We start from the raw sequence: 23,561 nt of genomic DNA on the forward strand, positions 1-23,561 counted from the left end.
CGATCGATTGATCGATTTAGCATTTACCTCGAGGGCTCGGGACGCTCGTCCCCTACTTTCTGGGGGCGGGGGAAGAGAGGTGCTGTAATAAAGTCACATTTTCATTCGATCGTATTTATTGAGCACTTACTGGGTGCAGAGCACTTTATTAAGATTTGACAGGTTCAATCAACCTGTTTATATGTATATATGTGTGTACATATATATTACTCAATTTATTTCACTTGTACATATCTATTCTATTCATTTTATTTTGTTAGTATGTTTGGTTTTGTTCTCCGTCTCCTCCTTTTAGACTGTGAGCCCACTGTTGGGTAGGGACCGTCTCTATATGTTGCCAAGTTGTACTTCCCAAGTGCTTAGTACAGTGCTCCGCACACAGTAAGCGCTCAATGAATACGATTGATTGATTGATGGATTTAGCATTTACCTCGAGGGCTCGGGACGCTCGTCCCCTACTTTCTGGGCCGTTGAAAAGGACGAGCGTCGCTTCCTGCGAATTGCCGTCCGAAGCGTGCGGCAGAAGCGTGAGGAAGAGTGATGGGGATGGGGGCGTCCAGCACAGAGCCAGCTCGCGGGACCCTGAAGGGCTTGGTTGGGGGGCGGGGGAGGGAGGTGCTGTAAGAAAGTCAGATTTTCATTCAGTCGTATTTATTGAGCGCTTACTGGGTGCAGAGCACTGTACTAAGATTTGACAGGTTCAATCAACCTGTATATATGTATATATGTTTGTACATATTTATTACTCTATTCATTTATTTATTTATTAAGCGCCGGGGAGGTTACAAGCTGGTCGGGTTGTCCCACGGGGGGCTCACAGCCTTAATCCCCATTTTACAGCTGAGGTAACTGAGGCCCAGAGAAGTGAAGTGACTTGCCCAAAGTCACCCAGCTGACAGTTGGCAGAGCCGGGATTCGAACCCATGACCTCTGTCTCCAAAGCCCGGGCTTTTTTGCACTGAGCCACGACCCCAGTGCTTAGTACGGTGCTCTGCACACAGTAAGCGCTCAATAAATACGATTGAATGACTGAATGAGTACAGTGCCTGCTGCCAAGTAAGCGCATTATTATTATTATTAATGATAATTAATATCATTATTTATTAATTAATTAATGATGATGATTAATAATTAATGATGATGATTAATATCATTATTATTGATGATAATGATCATTGATTATTAATTGGGCCGTCCGGGCCTTTGGGGTCCTCACAGGCTGGGCTTTCTCTGTCTCCGTGTTGGGGGGCACACGGGGCTGCCGAGTCCCCCGCATCAGGCACTGTGGGGAAAACCGTTGGGAAGAACAGCGGGCGAGCCCCGTCCTTGGGAATCAATCAATCAATCGTATTTATGGAGCGCTTATTGTGTGCAGAGCACTGTACTAAGCGCTTGGGAAGTCCAATTGCCCGCATTCCTGCGTCGGGACTTGGTTTGAACCCTTTGCCACCCGCCGCTTCGGTGCCTTTTTTTCCCCATAAATGATCATTCTGCGGTACAGTCTCCTCCGTGGCAAGTCAAAACAATTTGCAAACAGTCTAAATGTCAGAAGGGTAAATTATAGCTTTATAGAGGCGCACTGTAGTTAGGATTCTGAGGGGAATTCCATTTTAAACCCTTATTTCCGTATGTTGTTAACTTAGACTGTGAGCCTTTTAATAATAATAGTAATAATAATAATACAATTGTGTATTATTATTACATTATTGTAATATTATTGTATTGTGTATATTGTAATATTATTACAATATTAATACAACTGCGTACAAAAATACACAGTCTTTTAGACTGTGAGCCCACTGTTGGGTAGGGACTGTCTCTATGTGTTGCCAATTTGTACTTCCCAAGCGCTTAGTACAGTGCTCTGCACAGAGTAAGCGCTCAATAAATACGATTGATGCTGATGATGATGATAATAATAATGGCATTTATTAAGCGCTTACTATGTGCACAGCACTGTTCTAAGCGCTGGGGAGGTTACAAGGTGATTAGGTTGTCCCATGTGGGGCTCACAGTCTTAATCCCCATTTTGCAGATGAGGGAACTGAGGCCCAGAGAAGTGAAGTGACTTGCCCAAAGTCACACAGCTGACAGGTGGCGGAGCCGGGATTTGAACCCATGACCTCTGACTCCAAAGCCCGGGCTCTTTCCACTGAGCCACGCAGACTGTGAGCCCGCTGTTGGGTAGGGACCGTCTCTATGTGTTGCCAACTTGGACTTCCCAAGCGCTTAGTACAGTGCTCTGCACACAGTAAGCGCTCAATAAATGCGATTGATTGATTCCAGCCCCCGTGTCACTGAGGAGAGGAATGCTCCTTTTAGACTGTGAGCCCACTGTCGGGTAGGGACCGTCTCTAGATGTTGCCAACTCGGACTTCCCAAGCGCTTAGTACAGTGCTCCGCACACAGTAAGCGCTCAATAAATACGATTGATGATGATGAACGCGTCCGGGCTGGGAGCCAGGATAGCCTCATGATGGGAACGCCGAGAGCCGAGAAAAGCGCACGGAGGATCCGAGTGTAGCGGGCGTTCCTGAGCCTCGGTGTTGTCTTAATTTCAGAGCAAAATCGTAGGGGAGCAGCGTGGCTCAGCGGAAAGAGCCCGGCCTTTGGAGTCAGAGGTCGTGGGTTCGAATCCCGGCTCCGCCACTTGTCAGCTGTGTGACTTTGGGTAAGTCCCTTCACTTCTCTGGGCCTCCGTTCCCTTAGCTGTCAAATGGGGATGAAGACTGTGAGCCCCCCGTGGGACAACCTGATCGTTTTGTAACCTCCTCAGCGCTTAGAACAGTGCTTTGCACGTAGTAAGCGCTTAATAAATGCCATTATTATTATTATTATTATTATTATTATTATTATTATAGTGACTGCCGTTGCCTTTGGTTCAGAAGGGCGTCACGTCGGGCGCTCTGTGGCGTTTCTTGAGAACGTACTGTGTGCCGAGCACTGTACTGAGCTCTCGGGAGAGCACGGTACATTAGGTATGTATTTGCAGACACCCCCATATTGCATCTTTTGCACACAGAACCTTAATTCTGTTGTTCTGACGATTTTGACACCCGTCTCCCTGGTTTGTTTTGTCGTCCGCCTCCCCCTTCTCGACTGTGAGCCCGCTGTTTTTTTGTTTTTTTTAATAACGACATTTATTAAGCGCTTACTATGTGCACCGTTCTAAGCGCCGGGGAGGTTACAAGGTGATCAGGTTGTCCCGCAGGGGGCTCACAGTTGTAATCCCCATTTTACAGATGAGGTAGCTGAGGCACAGAGAAGTAAAGTGCCCAAAGTCACCCAGCCGACAATTGGCAGAGACGGGATTCGAACCCGTGACCTCTGACTCCAAAGCCCGGGCTGTTTCCACTGAGCCACGCTGCTTCTCACGCCGTTGGGTAGGGACCGTCTCTGGTACTTCCCCAGGGCTTAGTACAGTGCCCTGCCCACAGTAAGCGCTCATAAAGACGACTGAAGCAGCGTGGCTCAGTGGAAAGAGCCCGGCCTTTGGAGTCAGAGGTCGTGGGTTCAAATCCCGGCTCCGCCACTTAGCTGTGTGACTGATTGATGAAAGGGGGAGACAGAGAACAAAACCAAACATACTGACAAAATAAAATAAATAGAATAGATATGTACAAGTAAAATAAATAAATAAATAAATAGAGTAAAAAATATGTACAGACATCTATACATCTATACAGGTGCTGTGGGGAAGGGAAGGAGGTAAGATGGGGGGGATGGAGAGGGGGACGAGGGGGAGAGGAAGGAAGGGGCTCAGTCTGGGAAGGCCAGGGTGAGGAGTGAGCCCAGGAGTGATGATGATGATGATCATCATCATCAATCGTATTTATTCAGCGCTTACTATGTGCAGAGCACCGTACTAAGCGCTTGGGAAGTACGAATTGGCAACATATAGAGACGGTCCTTACCCAACAGTGGGCTCACGGTCTAAAAGGGGGAGACAGAGAACAAAACCAAACATACTAACAAAATAAAATCAATAGAATAGCTATGTACCAGTAAAATAAATAAATAATAATAATGGCATTTATTATCCTGCCTTGATTATTGTCTTGATTGAGTCTCTCTGCCGTCCTCTCCTGAGCACTCGGGAGAGTGTTCTGCAAATAGTAATAATAATATTAATAATTACAGTATCAATCCATCAACCAATTGTATTTATTGAGCGCTGACTGTGTGCAGAGCACTGTACTGAGCGCTTGGGAAGTCCAAGTTGGCAACATAGAGAGACGGTCCCTACCCAACAGCGGGCTCACAGTCTAGAAGGGGGAGACAGAGAACAAAACAAAACCTATTAACAGAATAAAATAAATAGAATAAATATGGACAAGTAAAATAAATAAATATTGAGAAGCACGTGGCATAGTGGATGGAGTCAGAAGGCCATGCGTTCTAATCCCGGCTATGATAATAATAATGGCATTTATTATCCTGCCTTGATTTATTGTCTTGATTGAGTCTCTCTGCCGTCCTCTCCTGAGCACTCAGGAGAGTGTTCTGCAAATAGTAATAATAATATTAATAATTACAGTATCAATCCATCAATCAATCATATTTATTGAGCGCTGACTGTGTGCAGAGCACTGTACTAAGCGCTTGGGAAGTCCAAGTTGGCAACATCTAGAGACGGTCCCTACCCAACAGTGGGCTCACAATCTAGAAGGGGGAGACAGAGAACAAACCAAAACCTATTAACAGAATAAAATAAATATGTACAAGTAAAATAAATAAATATTGAGAAGCAGCATGGCATAGTGGATGGAGTCAGAAGGCCATGCGTTCTAATCCCGGCTATGATAATAATAATGGCATTTATTATCCTGCCTTGATTATTGTCTTGATTGAGTCTCTCTGCCGTCCTCTCCTAAGCACTCAGGACAGTGTTCTGCAAATAGTAATAATAATATTAATAATCATAGTATTTGTTAAGCACTTAATATGTGCCAAGCACTGCATGGATACAAGCTAATCAGGTCCCACATGGGGCTCCCATTCCAAGTAGGAGGAAGAACAGGGACTGAATCCCCGTTTTGCAGATTAGGGGAGCTGAGTGACTTGCCCAGGGTCACCCAGCAAGTAGATGGTGGAACCGGGATTAATAATAATGACATTTAGATTAGATCCCTGGTCTTCCATCTAATAGTCATTTCACTGGAGAGTCACACGTTAGAGGAAGGTAGGGGATTGACTAAGGGCAAACAAACTCTCAGGACCACAGAAGAGCCAAAGGATATCGAGTCTAACCGGCATCCTGCTATCTTGCATCTTTGGGTTTTGCTGTTAACGAGGATGTTATCCCTGGAGGATATGTGTTGCCAATTTGTACTTCCCAAGCGCTTAGTACAGTGCTGTGCACATAGTAAGCGCTCAATAAATACGATTGATGATGATGATGATGGAGGGTCCAGTTCAGTTTTGAATCACAGAGGTGCTCAGTTAGGACTTCGAGGCTGTCCCATGGAGGAGATGACTTTCTTTCATCAATCAATCAATCAATCAATCGTATTTATTGAGCGCTTACTGTGTGCGGAGCGCTGTACTAAGCGCTTGGGAAGTACAAGTTGGCAACATAGTCCCTACCCAACAGTGGGCTCACAGTCTAGAAGGGGGAGACGGAGAACAAAACCAAACATACTAACAAAATAAAATAAATAGAATAGATATGTACAAGTAAAATCATCATCATCAATCGTATTTATTGAGCGCTTACTGTGTGCAGAGCGCTGTACTAAGTGCTTGGGAAGTCCAAGTTGGCAACATAGAGAGACAGTCCCTACCCAGCAGTGGGCTCACAGTCTAAAAGGGGGAGACAGAGAACAAAGCCAAACATACTAACAAAATAAATAGAATAGATATGTACAAGTAAAATAAATAGAGTAATAAATATGTACACATATATATACATATATACAGGTGTATATATCTGTCTCCATCATCTGTACAGAATCAGAAATGCCAAGAACCCCAAAAAAACACTGGATTCCTGATCCCGTGGCCCAGTCTGACCGATTTCTCCCAGTCGATCAATCAATCAAAGATATTTGTCTAGACTGTAATCTCCTTGTGAGTGGGTGCTGTGTCTGTCAACTCTGTTTTATTGTCTTCTCCCAAGTAGCTCCGCACACAACATCGCTCAATCAATCAATCAATCAATCGTATTTATTGAGCGCTTACTGTGTGCAGAGCACTGTACTAAGCTCTTGGGAAGTACAAGTTGGCAACATAGAGAGACAGTCCCTACCCAACAGTGGGCTCACAGTCTAAAAGGGGGAGACGGAGAACAAAACCAAACATGCTAACAAAATAAAATAAATAGAATAGATATGTACAAGTAAAATAAATAAATAAATAGAGTAATAAATATGTACACACATATATACATATATACAGGTGTATCTATCTGTCTCCGTCATCCGTACAGAATCAGAAATGCCAAGAACCAAAAAAAAAAACACTGGACTCCTGATCCCGTGGCCCAGTCTGACCGATTTCTCCCAGTCGATCAATCAATCAAAGATATCTGTCTAGACCGTAATCTCCTTGTGAGCTGGGAATGTGTCTGCCAACTCTGTTTTATTGTCTTCTCCCAAATAGCTCCGCACACAACATCGATCAATCAATCAATCAATCAATCGTATTTATTGAGCGCTTACTGTGTTCAGAGCACTGTACTAAGCGCTTGGGAAGTACAAGTTGGCAACGTAGAGAGACAGTCCCTACCCAACAGTGGGCTCACAGTCTAGAAGGGGGAGACGGACAACAGAACAAAACATAGTAACAAAATAAAATAAATAGAATAGATATGTACAAGTAAAATAAATAAATAAATAAATAGAGTAATAAATATTTACACACATATATACATATATACAGGTGCATATATCTGTCTCCGTCATCCGTACAGAATCAGAAATGCCAAGAACCAAAAAAAACCACTGGATTCCTGATCCCGTGGCCCAGTCTGACCGATTTCTCCCAGTCGATCAAAGATATTTGTCTAGACCGTAATCTCCTTGTGAGCTGGTACTGTGCCAACTCTGTTTTATTGCCTTCTCCCAAGTAGCTCCGCACACAACATCGATCAATCAATCAATCAATCGTATTTATTGAGCGCTTACTGTGTGCAGAGCACTGTGCTAAGCGCTTGGGAAGTCCAAGTTGGCAACACAGAGAGACGGTCCCTACCCGACAGTGGGCTCACAGTCTTAAAGGGTGAGACAGAGAACAAAACCAAACATACTAACAAAATAAAATAAATAGAATAGATATGTACAAGTAAAATAAATAAATAGAGTAATAAATATGTACACACATATATAATAATAGTAATAATGGCTGTTATTAAGCGCTTACTATGTGCAGAGCACTGTTCTAAGCTCTGGGGAGGTTACAAGGCAATCAGGTTGTCCCACAGGGGGCTCACAGTCTTAATTCCCATTTTACAGAACAGGTAACTGAGGCACAAAGAAGTTAAGTGACTTGCCCAAAGTCACACAGCTGACAATTGGCGGAGCCGGGATTTGAACCCATGACCCCTGACTCCAAAGCCTGTGCTCTTTCCCCTGAGCCACACTGCTTCTCTACATATATATATATATATACATATATATATATATATATATATATACACATATATACAGGTGTATATATCTGTCTCCATCATCTGTACAGAATCAGAAATGCCAAGAACCAAAAAAAACACTGGATTCCTGATCCCGTGGCCCAGTCTGACTGATTTCTCCCAATCGATCAAAGATATTTGTCTAGACCGTAATCTCCTTGTGAGCAGGTACTGTGTGTGTCTGCCAACTCTGTTTTGTTGTCTTCTCCCAGGTAGCTCCGCACACAACATCGATCAATCAATCAATCGTATTTATTGAGCGCTTACTGTGTGCAGAGCACTGTACTAAGCGCTTGGGAAGTACAAGTTGGCAACATAGAGAGACAGTCCCTACCCAACAGTGGGCTCACAGTCTAAAAGGGGGAGACAGAGAACAAAACCAAACATGCTAACAAAATAAAATAAATAGAATAGATATGTACAAGTAAAATAAATAAATAGAGTAATAAATATGTACACACGTATATACATATATACAGGTGTATATATCTGTCTCCGTCATCTGTACAGAATCAGAAATGCCAAGAACCAAAAAAAAAAACCACTGGACTCCTGATCCCGTGGCCCAGTCTGACCAATTTCTCCCAGTCGATCAGTCAATCAAAGATATTTGTCTAGTCCATAATCTCCTTGTGAGCTGGGAATGTGTCTGCCAACTCTGTTTTATTGTCTTCTCCCAAGTAGCTCCGCACACAACATCGATCAATCAATCAATCAATCAATCGTATTTATTGAGCGCTTACTGTGTGCAGAGCGCTGTACTAAGCGCTTGGGAAGTACAAGTTGGCAACATAGACAGTCCCTACCCAACAGTGGGCTCACAGTCTAGAAGGGGGAGACGGAGAACAAAACCAAACATACTAACAAAATAAAATAAATAGAATAGATATGTACAAGTAAAATCATCATCATCAATCGTATTTATTGAGCGCTTACTGTGTGCAGAGCGCTGTACTAAGTGCTTGGGAAGTCCAAGTTGGCAACATAGAGAGACAGTCCCTACCCAGCAGTGGGCTCACAGTCTAAAAGGGGGAGACAGAGAACAAAGCCAAACATACTAACAAAATAAAATAAATAGAATAGGTATGCACAAGTAAAATAAATAAATAGAGTAATAAATATGTACACACATATATACATATATACAGGTGTATCTATCTGTCTCCGTCATCCGTACAGAATCAGAAATGCCAAGAACCAAAAAAAAAACCACTGGACTCCTGATCCCGTTGCCCAGTCTGACCGATTTCTCCCAGTCGATCAAAGATATTTGTCTAGACCGTAATCTCCTTGTGAGCAGGTACTGTGTCTGCCAACTCTGTTTTATTGCCTTCTCCCAAGTAGCTCCGCACACAATATCGATCAATCAGTCAATCAATCAATCGTATTTGTTGAGCGCTTACTGTGTGCAGAGCACTGTACTAAGCGCTTGGAAAGTACAAGTTGGCAACATATAGAGACGGCCCCTACCCAACAGTGGGCTCACAGTCTAAAAGGGGGAGACGGAGAACAAAACCAAACATGCTAACAAAATAAAATAAATAGAATAGATATGTACAAGTAAAATAGAGTAATAAATACGTACACACATATATACATATATACAGGTGTATATATCTGTCTCCATCATCTGTACAGAATCAGAAATGCCAAGAACCCAAAAAAAAAAACACTGGACTCCTGATCCCGTGGCCCAGTCTGACCGATTTCTCCCAGTCGATCAATCAATCAAAGCTATTTGTCTAGACCATAATCTCCTTGTGAGCGGGGAACGTGCCTGCCAACTCTGTTTTATTGTCTTCTCCCAAGTAGCTCCGCACACAACATCGATCAATTGATTGCCCAGTCTGACCGATTTCTCCCAGTCAACCAATCAGTCGATCAAAGATATTTCTCTAGACCGTAATCTCCTTGTGAGCGGGGAACGTGCCTGCCAACTCTGTTTTATTGTCTTCTCCCAAGTAGCTCCGCACACAACATCGATCAATTGATTGCCCAGTCTGACTGATTTCTCCCAGTCAATCAATCAGTCGATCAAAGATATTTGTCTAGACCGTAATCTCCTTGTGAGCGGGGAACGTGCCTGCCAACTCTGTTTTATTGTCTTCTCCCAAAGTAGCTCCGCACACAACATCGATCGATTGATTGCTCTTTTCATAGGCATCCCTGTGGATGCTTTTCATTTTCCTCTTGCCTTCGTGCAGTTTGAGAGAAGACCCAATTTTAAAGAGCAGAAAAAAAATACGTCAAGTAATTTTCCCAGGCAAATCTTGTTCTTAATAAATCCCGAAGGAGAAAACACCCCAACTTCCCTCGGTAGCCTGTCGCGGGATTAGACGTCCCAGTCGCTTTTTAGTATTTATTGAGGTCTTTTAGACTGTGAGCCCACTGTTGGGTAGGGACTGTCTCTATATGTTGCCAATTTGTACTTCCCAAGTGCTTAGTACAGTGCTCTGCACATAGTAAGCGCTCAATAAATACGATTGATGATGATTGAGGTCCCTCCTTCGGGCCGCAGCCTAAACCGTGATTTTTTCTCCTTCTGTCCTCAAAGGCGGAGAACGTTCAGTCTCTGTCTCCCACCTAATAACCCTTCAAGGCGATCCACATCAGCTCCCCCGAGTCTTCTTTCCTGCAGACCTTATCATCCCAGTCGGCCTTGATTTTTCCTCAGAGGTTCTCTTCATGTCCCACCTTTTCTCCGAAACACGTTCCTGAGAGGAAGGGAGGAGTGAGGGGGGGTGAGGGGGAAGATTAATGGCACGTGAATGTAAACCTTTGGGGACCCACAAAAAACTGGGGCTCCATAGAGTATCTCCTTCTGGGGGTGGGGGGATTTATCTTCTCCACCCCTTCCTGCCACTATCCGAGTAGTCAGTAAAAGTCTCTGAGGATTTTCATCATCATCAATCATATTTATTGAGCGCTTACTATGTGCAGAGCACTGTACTCATTAATCATAAATGAGAGCCCACTGTTGGGTAGGGACTGTCTCTATATGTTGCCAATTTGTACTTCCCAAGCGCTTAATACAGTGCTCTGCACATAGTAAGCGCTCAATAAATACGATTGATGATGATAAATGGTATTTATTGAGCGCTTATTGGGTACAGAGCACCGTTCTAAGCACACGGAAGAATACAGTGCAACGGAGTTGGTAGACGCGTTCCTTTCCCTCAAAGATCTTACGGTCTAGGGGACGTGAATATGTCCTGTATATATGTTTGTACATATTTATTACTCTATTTTACTTGTACATATCTATTCTATTTATTTTATTTTGTTAATGTGTTTGGTTTTGTTCTCTTGTCTCCCCCTTCTATAATAATAATGATGGTATTTGTTAAGCGCTTACTATGTGCAAAGCACTGTTCTAAGTGCCGGGGGGGATACGAGGTGATCAGGTTGTCCCACGTGGGGCTCACAGTCTTAATCCCCATTTTACAGATGAGGGAACTGAGGCCCAGAGAAGTGAAGTGACTTGCCCAAAGTCACCCAGCTGACAATTGGCAGAGCCGGGATTTGAACCCATGACCTCTGACTCCAAAGCCCGGGCTCTTCCCACTGAGCCACGCTGCTCCCTCCTGCCAGGCATGCCCCCATGGCACCGGTGGGCGTGCCCAAATTATCAGATATTCACAGCAAAATCCTCTTTGGTTCAGTCATCCACTCGATTTAGTGTCTTTTTTTTTTTTAAAGCCAATGCAAAATTGTGATTTTTGTGGTATTTGTTAATAATAATGATTATGGTACATGTAAAGCACTTCCTATGTGCCAGGTACTGTTCAAAGCACTGGGATAAATACAGGTTAAGCTGGACGCGGCCCCTGTCCCCCATGGGGCTCACACTCTTAGTCCCCATTTTACAGATAATAATAATAATGATGGCATTTATTAAGCGCTTACTATGTGCAAAGCACTGTTCTAAGCACTGGGGTGGATACCAGGTGATCAGGTTGTCCCACGGGGGGCTCACAGTCTTAATCCCTATTTTACAGATGAGGTAACTGAGGCCCAGAGAAGATGAGTGACTTGCCCGAGGTCACACAGCAGACCTGTGGCGGAGCCAGGATTAGAACCCTGTATTTATAATAATAATAAATAATGACGGCATTTATTAAGCGCTTACTATGGGCAAAGCACTGTTCTAAGCGCTGGGGAGGTTACAAGGTGATCAGGTTGTCCCACAGGGGGCTCACAGTCTTCATCCCCATTTTCCAGATGAGGTAACTGAGGCCCAGAGAAGTGAAGTGACTTGCCCAAAGTCACACAGCTGACAATTGGCAGAGCTGGGATTTGAACCCGTGACCTCTGACTCCAAAGCCCGGGCTCTTTCCACTGAGCCATACTGTATATATGTATATCCTGTATATATGTATATATGTTTGTACATATTTATTACTCTATTTTATGTGTACATATTTATTCTATTTATTTTATTTTGTTAGCATGTTTTGTTTTGTTGTCTGTCTCCCCTTTCTAGACTGTGAGCCCGCTGTTGGGTAGGGACCGTCTCTATATGTTGCCAACTTGTACGTCCCAAGCGCTTAGTACAGTGCTGTGCACACAGTAAGCACTCAATAAATACCATTGATTGAATGAATGAATGAATATGTATACTGTATATATGTATATCCTGTATATATGTTTTTATATATGTATATATGTTTGTACATATTTATTACTCTATTTATTTTATTTGTACATATTTGTTCTATTTATTTTATTTTGTCAATATGTTTTGTTTTGTTGTCTGTCTCCCCCTTCTAGACTGTGAGCCCACTGTTGGGTAGGGACTGTCTCTATATGTTGCCAACTTGTACTTCCCAAGTGCTTAGTACAGTGCTCTGCACAAAGTAAGCGCTCAATAAATATGATTGATTGATTGTACGTCCCAAGCACTTAGTCCAGTGCTCTGCACACAGTAAGCGCTCAATAGATATGATTGAATGAATGAATGAATGAATATATATACTGTATATATGTATATCCTGTATATATGTATATATGTTTGTACATATTTATTACTCTATTCATTTTATTTGTACGTATTTATTCTATTTTATTTTGTTAATAAGTTTTGTTTTGTTCTCTGTCTCCCCCTTCTAGACTGTGAGCCCACTGTTGGGTAGGGACCATCTCTGGATGTTGCCAACTTGTACTTCCCAAGCACTTAGTACAGTGCTCTGCAAACAGTAAGCGCTCAATAAATATGATTGAATGAATGAATGAATGAATGAATGAATGAATGAACCCAGGTCTCTCTGACTCCCAGGGTTTATAGTCTAAGCAGGAGGGAGAACGGGTACAGAGTCCCCATTTTGCAGATGAGGGAACTGAGTCAGAGAAGCTAATCAGGTCAGACACAGCCCACGTTCCCCATGGGCCTCGCAGTCTTAATCCCCGTTTTACGGATGTGGTAACTGAGGCACAGAGAAGACTCGCCCTAAGTCACACAGCAGGCAAGTGGGGAGGTGGGATTAGAACCCAGGTCCTGTGACTCTCATGCCCCTGCTCTTTCATCATCATCAATCGTATTTATTGAGCGCTTACTGTGTGCAGAGCACTGTACTAAGCTCTTGGGAAGTAAAAGTTGGCAACATATAGAGACAGTCCCTACCCAACAGTGGGCTCACAGTCTAAAAGGGTTAGGGTTAGGCTGTGACAGAATCATAATCAGAGTCCAGTCTTCCGAGGCCACTGACCTTTACTGATCCTTTCTTAGAAACCTTAATGTAAGTGCGCGTGTCTTGAACTCAGCCCACCCACCTTTTTTGTATTTGCTGACCTCTTACTATGTGCTGGGCACCGTACCAACTCTGGGACAGACACAAGCTAATCAGGTCGGACACGGTCCATGGGCCTCACGCTCTTAATCCTTGTTAGGGATGAGGGAACTGAGGCTCAGAGAGGTGAAGCGACTTGCCCAGGGTCACACAGCAGACGAGCGGCAGAGCCGGGATTAGGGGCTGAAAGAGGTGACCTTCATGTGGATTTGAAGCCAGAGAGCTCGGAAACGCACGGGCAGTGACGGGAAAAATCATTGCCGTAGTAATAACAACAATTAACAGTAGTTTGGGCATTTGTTAAGCACTTACTAAGTGTCAAGCGCTCAGGAATTCATGCTCGTTCATTCATTCATTCAGTCGTATTTATTGAGCGCTTATTGTGTGCCCATGTATATATGTTTGTACTTATTTGTTACTCTTTATTTTACTTGTACATATCTATTCTATTGATTTTATTTTGTTAGTATGTTTGGTTTTGCTCTCTGTCTCCCCCCTTTTAGACTGTGAGCCCGCTGTTGGGTAGGGACTGTCTCTAGACGTTGCCAACTTGTACTTCCCAAGCGCTTAGTACAGTGCTCTGCACACAGTAAGCGCTCAATAAATACAATTGATGATGATGATGATGATTCATCCCTTCCTTCCTCTCCCCCTCGTCCCCCTCTCCATCCCCCCCATCTTACCTCCTTCCCTTCCCCACAGCACCTGTATATATGTTTGTACATATTTTTTACTCTATTTATTTATTTATTTATTTTATTTGTGCATATCTATTCTATTTATTTTATTTTGTTAGTATGTTTGGTTTTGTTCTCTGTCTCCCCCTTTTAGACTGTGAGCCCACTGTTGGGTAGGGACTGTCTCTATATGGTGCCAATTTGTACTTCCCAAGCGCTTAGTACAGTGCTCTACACATAGTAAGCGCTCAATAAATACGATCGATTTATTACTCTATTTATTTATCTATTTTACTTGTACATATCTATTCTATTGATTTTATTTTGTTAGTATGTTTGGTTTTGCTCTCCGTCTCCCCCCTTTTAGACTGTGAGCCCACTGTTGGGTAGGGACCGTCTCTATTTGTTGCCAATTTGTACTTCCCAAGCGCTTAGTACAGTGCTCTGCACGCAGTAAGCGCTCAATAAATACGATTGATGATGATGATGATGATGATGATGATACTAAGCGCTTGGGAAGTCCAAGTCGGCAACATCTAGAGACGGTCCCTCTACCCAACAGCGGGCTCACAGGCTAGAAGGGGGAGACGGAGAACAAAACCAAACATATTAACAAAATAAAAGAAATAGAATAAATATGTACCAGTAAAATAAATAAATAAACAGACAAGGAACAGATCTACCATCTTTATTGTACGCTCCCAAGCATTTGGTACAGTGCTCATTTATTTTATTTTGTTAGTATGTTTGGTTTTGTTCTCTGTCTCCCCCTTTTAGACTGTGAGCCCGCTGTTGGGTAGGGACCGTCTCTATATGTTGCCAACTTGGACTTCCCAAGCGCTTAGTACAGTGCTCTGCACCCAGTAAGCGCTCAATAAATACGATTGATTGATTGCTCAGCACACAGTAAGTTCTCAGAAAATCAAACAGTAGCCTTTATTGAACACAGAGCATTGTACGGCCCGCTTGGGAGAGCACGGTGCAGCAGAATGCGCAGGCACGTTCCCTGCCCATTACTGGCTTACTATTGATGATGATAATAATAATAATAATAATAATAATAATGATGGCATTTATTAAGCGCTTTCTCTGTACAAAGCACTGTTCTGAGCACTGGGGAGGTTACAAGGTGATCAGGTTGTCCCACGGGGGGCTCACAGTCTTCATCCCCATTTTACAGGTGAGGTAACGGAGGCGCAGAGACTTGCCCAAAGTCACACAGCTCACGAGGATTTGAACCCATGACCCCTGACTCCAAAGCCCGTGCTCTTTCCCCTGAGCCATGCTGCGCGGTGATGATGATCAATCAATCAATCAATCATATTTATTGAGCGCTTACTGGGTGCAGAGCACTGTACTAAGCGCTTGGGAAGTCCAAGTTGGCAACATATAGAGACGGTCCCTACCCAACAGTGGGCTCACAGTCTAAAAGGGGGATGATGGAAACTGTCCTTCTAAGGAAGTGGGTTTTTCCCTAGAGAGGAGGAGGGGTGGGGGTGGGGGGGGTCTATCAATCAATCGTATTTATTGAGCGCTTACTGTGTGCAGAGCACTGTACTGAGCGTCTGTGTCCCCCCGATAGGTTCTGGATGGCCTGGGAGTTGGAGGTCCTTTTAGACTGTGAGCCCACTGTTGGGTAGGGACCGTCTCTATATGTTGCCAACTTGGACTTCCCAAGCGCTTAGTACAGTGCTCTGCACACAGTAAGCGCTCAATAAATACGATCGACCGACTGACCGGTCCGTGTCTTCTGTCCGTTTGCAGCTCGCTCCTAACTTCATCGTAGAGGCCGGTCACTTCAGCTTTCTCTGTCTTGCTCCTTGGCCGTACTGTGGGAGTCATTACTCCACATCCGGGTGGGTCAAGAATTTGAGGAATTACCAAGAAGCATAAAGGGGTGTCATTCATCCATTTAAATTGAGCGCTTAATGTGTGCAGAGCACTGTACTAAGCGCTTGGGAAGTCCAAGTTGGCAGCATAGAGGGACGGTCCCTACCCAACCGCGGGCTTACCGTCTGGAAGGGGGAGACGGACAATCAATCAATCAATCAATCGTATTTATTGAGCGCTTACTATGTGCAGAGCACTGTACTAAGCGCTTGGGAAGTACAAATTGGCATCACATAGAGACAGTCCCTACCCAACAGTGGGCTCACAGTCTAAAAGGGGGAGACAGAGAACAGAACCAAACATACCAACAAAATAAAATAAGTAGGATAGAAATGTACAAGTAAAATAAATAAGTAAATAAATAAATAGAGTAATAAATATGTACAACCATATATACATATATACAGGTGCTGTGGGGAAGGGAAGGAGGTAAGACGGGGGGATGGAGAGGGGGACGAGGGGGAGAGGAAAGAATGGGCTCAGTCTGGGAAGGCCTCCTGGAGGAGGTGAGCTCTCAGCAGGGCCTTGAAGGGAGGAAGAGAGCGAGCTTGGCGGAGGGGCAGAGGGAGGGCATTCCAGGCCCGGGGGATGACGTGGGCCGGGGGTCGATGGCGGGACAGGCGAGAGCGAGGTACAGTGAGGAGATTAGTGGTGGAGGAGCGGAGGGTGCGGGCTGGGATGGAGAAGGAGAGAAGGGAGGTGAGGTAGGAGGGAGCGAGGGGATGGATGGACAGCCTTGAAGCCCAGGGTGAGGAGTTTCTGCCTGATGCGCAGATTGATTGGTAGCCACTGGAGATTTTTGAGGAAGGGAGTAATATGCCCAGAGCGTTTCTGGACAAAGATAATCCGGGCAGCAGCATGAAGTATGGATTGAAGTGGAGAGAGACAGGAGGATGGGAGATCAGAGAGAAGGCTGGTGCAGTAGTCCAGACGGGATAGGATGAGAGCTTGAATGAGCAGGGTAGCGGTTTGGATGGAGAGGAAAGGGCGGATCTTGGCAATGTTGCGCAGCTGAGACCGGCAGGTTTTGGTGACGGCTTGGATGTGAGGGGTGAATGAGAGAGCGGAGTCGAGGATGACACCAAGGTTGCGGGCTTGTGAGACGGGAAGGATGGTAGTGCCGTCAACAGAGATGGGAAAGTCAGGGAGAGGGAAAGGTTTGGGAGGGAAGACAAGGAGCTCAGTCTTCGACATGTTGAGCTTTAGGTGGCGGGCGGACATCCAGATGGAGATGTCCTGAAGGCAGGAGGAGATGCGACAACAAAAGAAAACACGCGGACGGATGTCAAGTCGGCGGCTTCGGAGAAACAGTCATAGCATAATTGCGGGGCTTGAGGGAAGGCTATTGAAAGAAATAATTATTATTATTCTTATTATTGCCATTATTATTAATAATGGTAATGATAATAGCAATAATAGCTGCGGTATTCGTTAAGTGCTTACTACGTGCCGGGCACCGTATTAAGCTCTGGGGTGGATACAGGCAAATGGGGTTGGACGCAACCCCCGCCCCACGTGGGGCTCCCAGTCTCCATCCCAGTCTCCCAGTCTCCATCTTAAGCGCTTAGTACAGTGCTAAGCGCTTAGTACAGTGCTCTGCACATAGTAAGCGCTCAATAAATACGATTGATTGATTGATCCCCATTTTACAGGTGAGGCAGCGGAGGCACAGAAAAGTGAAGTGACTTGGCTAAGGCCACACAGCGGGCCAGTGGGGGAGCCGGGATTAGAACTCGTGACCTAGAGACCAGGCCCGGGGTCTCTCCACTGCGCCGTGCTGTTTCTCAGCAGGAATTGGAGAGATGAATTAGAAAAATAACGCCCGGAAATAGGCCCCGATATAAGAGCCCAACGGTCGCTTTCCTGGTGGAAGCCGACACGGCAAGCGAGATAATAGTATCGCCATCCGCCTCAGGTCCCGCAGGGTTGGGGAGGTGGGCTCGGGCGGGGGTCTCCGGGCGCTTTCAATCAATCAATCAATCAATCATCATCATCAATCGTATTTATTGAGCGCTTCCTGTGTGCAGAGCGCTGCACTGAGCGCTTGGGAAGTACAAGGTGGCAATCAATCAATCGTATTTATTGGTATTTATTGAGCGCTTACCGGGTGCAGAGCAGCTCCACCCCCTGTCTGCTGGGTGACCTCGGGCAAGTCACTTCACTTCTCCGGACCTCAGCTGCCTCATCTGGAAAATGGAGATTAAGACCGCGAGCCCCATGGTAATAATGATGATGGCATTTGTTAAGCGCTTACTATGTGCAAAGCACTGTTCTAAGCGCTGGGGGGGATACAGTGTGATCAAGTTGTCCCATGGGGGGCTCACAGTCTTAAATCCCCATTTTTACAGATGAGGTAACCGAGGCTCAGAGAAGTTAAGTAAGCTGGCAGCATCTAGAGACAGTCCCTACCCAACATCATCATCATCATCATCAATCGTATTTATTGAGCGCTTACTGTGTGCAGAGCACTGTACTAAGCGCTTGGGAAGTCCAAGTTGGCAACATCTAGAGACAGTCCCTACCCAACAGTGGGCTCACAGTCTAAAAGGGGGAGACAGAACAAAACCAAACATACTAACAAAATAAAATAAATAGAATAGATATGTACAAGTAAAATAAATAAATAAATAAATAGGGTAATAAATATGTACAAGCATATATACATATATACTATGTGCAAAGCACTGTTCTAAGCGCTGGGGGGGATACAGTGTAATCAAGTTGTCCCATGTGGGGCTCACAGTCTTAATCCCCATTTTTACAGATGAGGTAACTGAGGCTCAGAGAAGTTAAGTAAACTGGCAACATCTAGAGACAGTCCCTACCCAACAGTGGGCTCACAGTCTAGAAGGGGGAGACAGAGAACAAAACCAAACATACTAACAAAATAAAATGGAATAGATAGGTACAAGTAAAATAAATAAATAGAGTAACATTCATTCAATCGTATTTATTGAGCGCTTACTGTGTGTAGAGCACTGTACTAAGCGCTTGGGAAGTACAAGTTGGCAACATATAGAGACAGTCCCTACCCAACAGCGGGCTTCCAGTCTAGAAGGGGGAGACGGACAACAAAACAAAACATATTTACAAAATAAAATAAATAGAATAAATATGTACAAATAAAATAGAGTAATAAATATGTACAATCATCATCATCATCATCAATCGTATTTATTGAGCGCTTACTATGTGCAGAGCACTGTACTAAGCGCTTGGGAAGTACAAATTGGCAACATATAGAGACGGTCCCTACCCAACAGTGGGCTCACAGTCAGGATATACATATATACAGTATGGCTCAGTGGAAAGAGCCCGGGCTTTGGAGTCAGAGGTCATGGGTTCAAATCCCGGCTCTGCCAATTGTCAGCTGGGTGACTTTGGGCAAGTCACTTCACTCCTCTGTGCCTCAGTTCCCTCATCTGGAAAATGGGGATTAAGACTGTGAGCCCCCTGTGGGACAACCTGATCACCTTGTGACCTCCCCAGCCCTCAGAACAGTGCTTTGCACATAGTAAGCGCTTAATAAATAAATCTGTACAAACATATATACATCTATACAGGTGCTGTGGGGAAGGGAAGGAGGTAAGACGGGGGGGGGGATGGAGGGGGGGACGAGGGGGAGAGGAAGGAGGGGGCTGAGTGTGGGAAGGCCTCCTGGAGGAGGTGAGCTCTCAGTAGGGCCTTGAAGGGAGGAAGAGAGCGGACGAATCCGGGGCGAAACGCTTCTCTGTCCGGCAGCTCCAGGACCGCACCCAGTTCAGCGACCGAGACCTGGCCACCCTCAAAAAGTACTGGGACAACGGCATGACCAGCCTGGGCTCCGTGTGCCGGGAGAAGATCGAAGCCGTGGCGGCCGAGCTGAACGTGGACTGCGAGATCGTGCGGGTGAGGACTCCGGGAGGCCTTCCCACACTGAGCCCCTTCCTTCCTCTCCCCCTCGCCCCCCTCTCCATCCCCCCCATCTTACCTCCTTTCCTTCCCCACAGCACCTGTATATATGGATATATGTTTGTACATATTACTTTATTTATTTATTTATTTTACTTGTACATACCTAGTCTATTTATTTTCTTTTGTTAGTATGTTTGGTTTTGTTCTCCGTCTCCCCCTTTTAGACTGTGAGCCCACTGTTGGGCAGGGACTGTCTCTAGATGTTGCCAACTTGGACTTCCTAAGCGCTTAGTACAGTGCTCTGCACACAGTAAGCGCTTAATAAATACTATTGATGATGATGATGATGGGGACGGGAGAGGCTCAGCCTCACGGCGGCCGCGGGGATGGAGGGCCCGGCGGGCGTGTGAGGGACGCGTGCCCCGTGGAAGGGTGAAATAAGCTGGAGTCGGAGTCAGAAGGACCTGGGTTCTACTGCCAGCTCCACCCCCTGTCTGCTGGGTGACCTCGGGCAAGTCACTTCACTTCTCTGGACCTCAGTTACCTCATCTGGAAAATGGAGATTAAGACTGCGAGCCCCATGACAACAATAACGATGGCATTTGTGAAGTGCCTACTATGTGCAAAGCACTGTTCTTTTAGACCGTGAGCGCACTGTTGGGTAGGGACCGTCTCTATATGTTGCCAACTTGGACTGCCCAAGCGCTTAGTACAGTGCTCTGCACCCAGTAAGCGCTCAATAAATACGATTGATTGATTGTTCTAAGCGCCGGGGGGGATACAGTGTGATCAAGTTGTCCCACGTGGGGCTCACAGTCTTAATCCCCGTTTTTACAAATGAGGTCACTGAGGCTCAGAGAAGTTAAGCGGCTTGCCCAAGGTCACACAGCAGACTTGTGGTGGCTCTTTCCACTGAGCCACGCCGCTTCTCCGAGAAGTAAATGGTCTCCTCCGCCTAGCAGCCTGGCCTCGTCCACCCCCTCTGCCCGGTGCGTTCAAGGCTTCCTTCTGTCTTTCTCTCCCAAAGACCTGGATTGGGAACCGAAGAAGAAAGTACCGCTTAATGGGGATTGAAGTCCCACCCCCGAGAGGCGGCCCCGCCGACTTTTCCGAGCAGCCCGAGCCCGGGCCGAAGCCCGCCGTGACCCCCGGGGAGGAAGTGGGGCCGGACCACGGGGAGGATAACGACCGGAATGACGAGGTGTCCATCTGCCTGTCGGAAGGAAGCTCTCAAGGTGAGGGGCCCCGTGCCGTCGGTCTGCGGCCTCGGTTTCCCAGGGGGGCCAGTCCTCCTGAGAGGCGTGAGCCATATTTCCAGATCCCACCCATCTAATAATAGTGATAGCAATAATAACTGTGGTATTTATTAAGCACTTACTATGTGCTAAGCACCGGGGTCGATATAAGGTAATCGGGCTGGACACATAGGGCCCACCGTCTTAACCCCCTTTTTACAGATGGGGTGGCTGAGGCACGGGGAAGTGAAGTCACTTGCCCAAGGTCACACACCTGACGCGTGGCAGAGCCGGGATTAGAACCGAGGTCATTCATTCAATCGTATCTATTGAGCGCTTACTGTGTGCAGAGCACTGGACTAAGTGCTTAGGAAGTACACGTCGGCAACATATAACAATAATAATAATGATGGCATTTATTAAGCGCTTGCTATGTTGTTGTCAGCGCTGGGGAGGTTACAAGGTGATCAGGTTGTCCCACGGGGGGCTCACAGTCTTAATCAATCAATCAATCGTATTTATTGAGCGCTTACTGGGTGCAGAGCACTGTACTAGGCGCTTGGGAAGTACAAGTTGGCAACATATACAGTCCCTACCCAACAGTGGGCTCACAGTTAAAAGGGGGAGACAGAGAACAAAACCAAACATACTAACAAAATAAAATAAATAGAATAGATAGGTACAAGTAAAATAAATAGAGTAATAAATATGTACAAACATATATACATATATATATAATCCTCATTTTACAGATGAGGTAACTGAGAAGTGAAGTGACTTGCTCAAAGTCACCCAGCTGACAAGTGGCGGGGCCGGGATTTGAACCCATGACCTCCGACTCCAAAGCCCGGGCTCTTCCCACTGAGCCACACTGCCTCTTACTTGTTTCTCAGGGGCGAACCCTGCCCAGAACATCCCCAGCTCCGGTTAAGAGCCAGGTATTTTTACATCCCCAGCTCTGGTTAAGGTGCCGGCACAGAGCCAGGTATTTTTGTCTCCAAAAAGACCAATCTTTTTGTGCAGTTGTGCAGTTGTGCAGTTCGAAGGCTTTGCAGGGAGGGTGACTCAGTCTCCGCGAGGAGCAGGCCTTTGGAGTCTCCGGGGATTGAACCGCAAGAGGAACAGTCATCGGCGGAATAATTATAGGGCTTTTGAATCCATGGGACCCACACAGGAATTCTCCTAGCAACAAAGGAGCAGGAGATATTTATATGCCAACTTAGAGATTGTTTTGCGACCAGACTTATTTTCCAATCTAGGTCAGTGAGATGAGGCTCGTTCATTCTAAGGAGAGCCTATTTACAACCCGAAAGGTCCACGTGGCTTTGGAGGAGCGGTAAATCAATCAATCAATCAATCAATCAATCAGTCAATTGTATTTATTGAGCGCTTACTGTGTGCACAGCACTGTACTAAGCGCTTGGGAAGTACAAGTTGGCAACATATAGAGACAGTCCCTACCCGACAGTGGGCTCACAGTCTAAAAGGGGGAGACAGAGGACAAAACCAAACATACTAACAAAATAAAATAAATAGAATAGATATGTACAAGTAAAATAAATAAATAAATAGAGTAATAAATATGTACAAACATATATACAGGTGCCAAAGTCCAAAGGGTTGTTGACTTACAAAACTCCACCTTCCCGGGGGAAATGGAAGGGGGAGCATTCTTATTTGGGAATAGCAACAGGGTCCCTAAATACCTGAAGACAAAGGTCAGGAAAGCCCAAGTGCCTTGGACTAAATCCCACAGGAAGCCGAGAGGATTAGGACGTTTGGGAAAGGCCGAGTTTACTTGAGGATCTCGCCGGTTCTCAACTGCCACCAGCCAGATTCTGCTCAAATCAATCAATCAATCAATCAATCGTATTTATTGAGCGCTTACTATGTGCAGAGCACTGTACTAAGCGCTTGGGAAGTACAAATTGGCAACATATAGATACAGTCCCTGCCCAACATTGGGCTCACAGTCTAAAAGGGGTCTAATAAGCTCCCCGGGGGCAGGGAACGTGCCTACCAACTGCTGAGAAGCAGCGTGGCTCAGTGGCAAGAGCCCGGGCTTTGGAGGCGGAGGTCCTGGGTTCAAATCCCAGTTCCGCCAGTTGTCAGCTGTGTGACTTTGGGCAAGTTGCTTCACTTCTCTGGGCCTCAGTTCCCTCTTCTGTGAAATGGGGATAAAGACTGTGAGCCCCCACCATCATCATCATCATCATCAATCGTATTTATTGAGCGCTTACTATGTGCAGAGCACTGTACTAAGCGCTTGGGAAGTACAAATTGGCAACATATAGAGACAGTCCCTACGCAACCAGGAGACAACCTGATCACCTTTTAACCTCCCCAGCGCTTAGAACAGTGTTTTCTTGGTAAATCCCCCCAAACCAAATGTCCAAAGTCCAACTGTGCATCAGATGCACTCAGTGACGCGTCCAACAGTTGAAATCACTCT

The 23,561-nt window shown here is 45.5% G+C and overlaps 1 protein-coding gene across 1 annotated transcript in view; it reads left to right on the plus strand.

Moving 5' to 3' along the window:
- The window catches only part of HDX (highly divergent homeobox), a 122,334-nt gene that overhangs the window by 62,677 nt on the left and 36,096 nt on the right, over positions 1 to 23,561 (plus strand). Inside the window, 2 exon segments of the mRNA XM_038748216.1 lie at positions 19,722 to 19,868; positions 20,902 to 21,109. Coding sequence (XP_038604144.1) covers positions 19,722 to 19,868; positions 20,902 to 21,109 — 355 coding nt within the window.

This window comes from Tachyglossus aculeatus, chromosome 6 (genome assembly GCF_015852505.1).
Source record: "Tachyglossus aculeatus isolate mTacAcu1 chromosome 6, mTacAcu1.pri, whole genome shotgun sequence".
Taxonomy (NCBI): Eukaryota; Metazoa; Chordata; class Mammalia; order Monotremata; family Tachyglossidae; genus Tachyglossus; species Tachyglossus aculeatus.